The sequence below is a fragment of the Cynara cardunculus genome (assembly GCF_001531365.2).
Source record: "Cynara cardunculus var. scolymus isolate 2C chromosome LG 2, CcrdV1, whole genome shotgun sequence".
Lineage (NCBI taxonomy): Eukaryota > Viridiplantae > Streptophyta > Magnoliopsida > Asterales > Asteraceae > Cynara > Cynara cardunculus.
Genome location: NC_037529.1, coordinates 62,009,027 through 62,014,365, shown reverse-complemented (window position 1 = coordinate 62,014,365; position 5,339 = coordinate 62,009,027). Strand labels below are relative to the sequence as shown.

The window sequence follows — 5,339 nt, the reverse complement described above, 5'->3', positions numbered from 1 at the left end:
CCCCGCCGCAACCCCACCTTACCCTACTCCAAACCCACCACTAACCACTAGCCGACCACTACAGTCGTCATAACTACCACCCTGCCACCCATTTCCCCACTTTGGACCCACCCCTACCGCCTCGCCCCCTGTCTACTCCCAATAACCCCCATCTATGGAGCAGGGATGGGGTAGGAGTGGTGGGGCAGGGTTGGGGTAGTGGGGTAGGGTTTGGGTAGGCGTGGGGCAGGGAGATAGCTGTGACGACGACAATAGTGACATGGTGGTTGGTATGATGTGGGTGGGGCAATGGGTAGAATAGTCCAAACAAAGACGATTGTTCCAGTTTTTTTGAGAAATTTCATTTTAATTCCTACCAACCAAACGCGTGGTCAAATTCCATCAAATTCCATTCTAGTTCTCTCAAAGTCAAAATTCTTTGATGGATTCCAATTCCATTTTGTGAACCAAACACCCAAGTTTTTGATAGCTTTTGGGTAGATGTCCTAAATTTCTTGATGAATTGAAACCCTAAATTTCCTGAATTTTTAGGACGTAGATGAGCTGTTTTATTTTGCTTGGTTGATGTTGATTAATCTGTCTCTTAGGGCAAGGGACAATCTATTTATTGAGATAAAGATGGATTTGATAATGAGTTGCAAGGTATTATTTACTTATGTGCCTTCCTGATGTTTATTTAGTCTTTTTGCGGTTTCCACTGCCAATGGGTGTTTTCTGTACTTGGATACTTTCGACTCGCTCCTTTCTCCCTGTTCTGTTCTGTAATTTCTGTAATTCCCTTGAGTTAAAGCCACTAGGAAAGGGCAAATTTTGCAGTTCTGATGAAGGGTATTTTAGTCAATACAGTTTGTAAGATTGGATGGCTATTAGAACAGGGTTTAGGCTACGTTTGTCAAACTAGTTGATAAGCTAGTTATCGGCTCAGAAACTAGCTATTGGCTAATACACTAGTTGTTAGCTGATGAACCAACCATGTGTAGTAAAATGACCGAAAAGGACAACCGCTACTCACCTGCATCCCACCCTACCCCAACCCACCACTAAACACCATGCCACTATTGTTGTGGTTACACCCACCCACTCCCAAGCCCAGCCACCCGACCACTATCCCACCACTATCATCGTCACAACTACCACCCCGCCACCTACCCCTACCCACCCCATCGTCCCAACTACCACCCTATCACCCATTGCCCCACCTCGGCCCCTACCACCTTGGCCCCTGTTTACTCCTAATAACCCCCACCTATGGAGCAGGGTTGGGGTAGGAGTGCTGGGGTAGGTTTGGGTAGGCGTGGGGTGGTGTGATAGCTGTGACGACGACAATAGTGACATGGTGGTTGGTAGGATATGGGTGGGCCGATGGATGGGATAGTCCAAACAAAGACTATTGGTTCCAATTCTTTTGAGAGATTTCATTCCAATTCCTACCAACTAAACGCGTGGTTAAATTCCATTCGAGTTTTCTCAAAGTCAAATTTCTTTGATGGATTCCATTTCCATCAAATTCCATTCTGTGAACCAAACACCTAAGTTTTTGATAGCTTTTGGGTAGACGTCCTCAATTTCTTGATGAATTGAAACCCTAAATTTCCTGAAATTTTAGGACGTAGATGAGCTGTTTTATTTGGCTTGGTTGCTGTTGATTAATCTGTCTCTTAGGGCGAGGGACACTCTATTTATTGGGATAAAGAAGGATTTGATAACGAGTTGCAAGGTATTATTTACTTCCGTGCCTTTCTGATGTGTAATTTGTGTTTTTGCGGTTTTCACTGCCAATGGGTGTTTTCTGTACTTGATACTTCCGACTCGTTCCTTTTCTTCCTGTTCTGTTTTACAATTATCGTCTACTTTGTAAACAGATAAATTAAGGATTTATGTGATCGTAAAGAATTCCTCAATTAAATCAATTACTTCACACCATACATAGATCCCTGGAAAAAGAGGTATTGTAAAGGTAAAAGATTGTTATGGGTTGATGATCCCATGATGGGGTTAAATATTGACCTTTTGATTATACCAATTCCCTTTCAACTATGTTTGATGAAGTTTGTTTATGTGTTTGTTGTTGAACTTTGAATAATTTATGGGTCTATCTAAGGCCTCCTTGCATCGATTTTCCCTTAGGAACGGGGATCCATGAAAGGAGTAACTATCATATAAGGGTGATGTCTGATTGGTTTGAGTTTGGCTCCAAAAAGTCATAAGTACCTGGAGGTCCCATGTTCAAATCGAAGGAGGAATAAAAATCCCCTTGTGGCCACGAAGGTTCAAATGCGGTGACTCCGGGCTATCTGCAAAGCAGGTGGTCGCCCTGGGATTAGTCGGCTCGCATAACGGGTTGGATATCCAGGTTAATAAAAAAAAGATATCGATGGGTTTTCCGTTCAGTAACTTCAAGGGCGACAAAAGAGAAGGAACAACAAGTCACACCCGTGACTCTGAAAGGTAGGATTTTCTTTAACTTCTTTCGTCTATGTTTTCATGAGTTTTTATAGTGTTGTGTTCTCCTATTTCTAGAGAACATGTAAGCATTGGAGCCTTTGATGTTTATATACTTCAATTTTTTACGATTTGATGTAAAAAAGGATGGAAATAAATTAAAAGGTAATGCATCCAGCTAGCATTTGATCGTGCTTGAAAGTCAAATAATTCAAGTCATCTGATAGATTTCTTTTTGTGGTTGTATGTATGTTCCTTTTGTGATCGTACTTGAGAGTTAAATACTCCCGTATCCTTTTTTTACTTTGGATGCCAAACGAGTTTACGTATGCACATTTCTGTAAAATTGAAGTGATTTCTACATAATTTGGGAAGAGTTTACAGTACGTGTTACAAATGGAAGGGGTGATGTTGGATTTTATGTTTTATGTTGTTATATTTTGGATAGAGGTCAGATTTGCATACATCTCATCTTCATACCCTACATTCCAGCAGGATATACTAGATTGGTTTGGTTTGTTTTGGTTGTTATACTATGCCATCAAGAATTTTGACATCATCATTCACAACAATTGATGTTGGAGTTGTTTTTTGTGTGTGCATTGTGATTATAGCCATTTATATATTATCATTATGATGCAGACAAAATAGTGAAAAACTATAGGTGGATGGAGTTATGTGAATCCAAGATACATGCTATGATATATACTTAAAAAACATCGACACAGTTAAAAGAAAGAGACATAAAAAATGACACTCACTTTCATACCAAAATACATATAAGATGCATATTGTGATACATTTTGTAAAGCAACAAAAATAACAAAAAACATACAAGATGCACATTGTGATACTCTTTGTAAAAGACAAAAATAAAGAAAAATTTACAAGATGCACGTCTTGATATCATTTGGGAGGGAACAAAAGTGATAATGAGGTACGTACTACCTGAGAAACACTATGTTATGTTCACTCCCGGAGAAAGAATCAAGATATATATATATATATATATATATATAATGATAAATTGCATGAAAATGTAATCTACTTTGATATATGATTCATATTTTAGGTAATGTAGTTTTAAAACCTTTGTTCGAGACAAAAATCTCAAACATTTAAGTACCCATTTCTTTAAATTAAGGGTTATTCTTGTCTTTTTATCATTTAAAAACAATATCATATAGTATTAATATTAAACTTTTCTTGTATAAATGTTCAAAGCACAAGTACAAGTATTAAAGCATCAAAATATCAACTCTAGCTTTCTCCGGCGGTGACCTCCATCGTTTAGAAGAAGAGGTTTTTGCTTCTCATTGCCACGTAGATAATTATAAAGGAATGTTTCGTGGCCATAGAAACTTTCAAAGAAAACATATATATATATATATATATATATATATATATATATATATATATATATATGCTTCAAAAAGAGGAAGATCACACACGTGTGAAAACCTAACAGGCATTGACCACCACCACCACCACCAGGTGGTCGGTGACCATTAAAATCAGCTGTACCACTATCCTCCTCCTGCCGCCTATAAATTGCGGCCTCCTTCCACCATAAACAACCAATCGCCTTTAAGTTATAATCATTTAATCTTATACTAAAATGTCGTCGTCTACTTGCTGTGGAGGAAGCTGCGGTTGTGGCTCCGGTTGCAAATGCCAAACCAGCTGCGGTGGCTGCAAGATGAACGCAGACGTAGGCTACTCTGAGACCACCACCATTTCTGGTTTCGCAACCAACAAGAGGTATCATTTTCATTATTCATTACATTCGTCATGAATATCTATCAAAATATTATATATAATATATATATATATATATATATATATATATATTTGTAAACATACATTTGATCACGCATCTTAGGTCATGAATCGGTTCATGATTTTTTTACATTAGATTTAAAAACCTCCCATCAAAGATGCTCTAGGATTATGCCCAATCATGTTTTAGTGACTCGCTCATGAACTTGTTTACATGCATGAGCCTTCATGTAATAAAAACGACATAACATAATCATGCTGTAATCATGTATACATATGCTATGTGTGGCATTTAAGCGTATAAAATGATGTTACAAGCTCGTGCATGAGTTTGGGACGTGGGTCCTAGCCCACTTGTGCATGTGGCAGGCTCTTCTGACCAATGGCTGATGAAAGTGTCGTTCGACGTGTAGATTTGGACTTATTCTATTGAATATATGTTTCAACTTCTTTGTATGTGTCCATCTAATCTCTGTTGGAGGGGGCGGGGGCGTGTCTCATTTTGGCTATAGACCTAAACTTATCTTCTTCAATATATGTTGGAATGCTGCAATTGCTTGTACTGTAGGCGACTAGGTTATGGTGTTAACGTGTTTATTGATTTTTAATGTGTATAGTTGCCATGAGGGATCAGAAATGGGAGCTGCACCATCCGAGAATGATGGTTGCAAGTGTGGTGCTAACTGCACTTGCAACCCATGCACCTGCAAATGAACGAGTGATAATTGTTGCAATCCATGCACCTGCAAATGAACGAATGCAACACCCGACTTCACTTACTACCTCTCTACATAGTTGATGATATCTTTGAATATCAAAGAAGCTTTATGAAGAATAAATTAGTGATAGCATTTTCTTTTTAATTTTTATGCAATAAAAACATTTGACAGTTTAAGGATTAAAGACTAAAATACCCTTGAATTTAACTGGGCTAATAGAATCTTTTTGATTTCGTTAGAGGGAGGGGCTCAATGAGTGCGAAAATACGTACAAGGGGTACCATATCTTTATTTATTTTAATTTTAGGACCATTATGGATAGAAAGTATAAACTACAGGAACCAAGTCCATAATTTACTCTAATATATATATATATATATATATATATATATATATATA

General features: G+C 37.9%; 1 protein-coding gene across 1 annotated transcript; it reads left to right on the top strand.

The window, feature by feature from the left end:
* The first annotated feature begins 4,060 nt into the window (after window positions 1-4,060).
* Window positions 4,061-4,935, top strand: LOC112506257 (metallothionein-like protein type 2). The gene is made up of 2 exons (XM_025110271.1): window positions 4,061-4,203; window positions 4,839-4,935. Exons 1-2 carry the CDS (start codon window positions 4,061-4,063, stop codon window positions 4,933-4,935), a joined length of 240 nt encoding a protein of 79 aa, XP_024966039.1.
* Window positions 4,936-5,339: the final 404 nt, after the last annotated feature.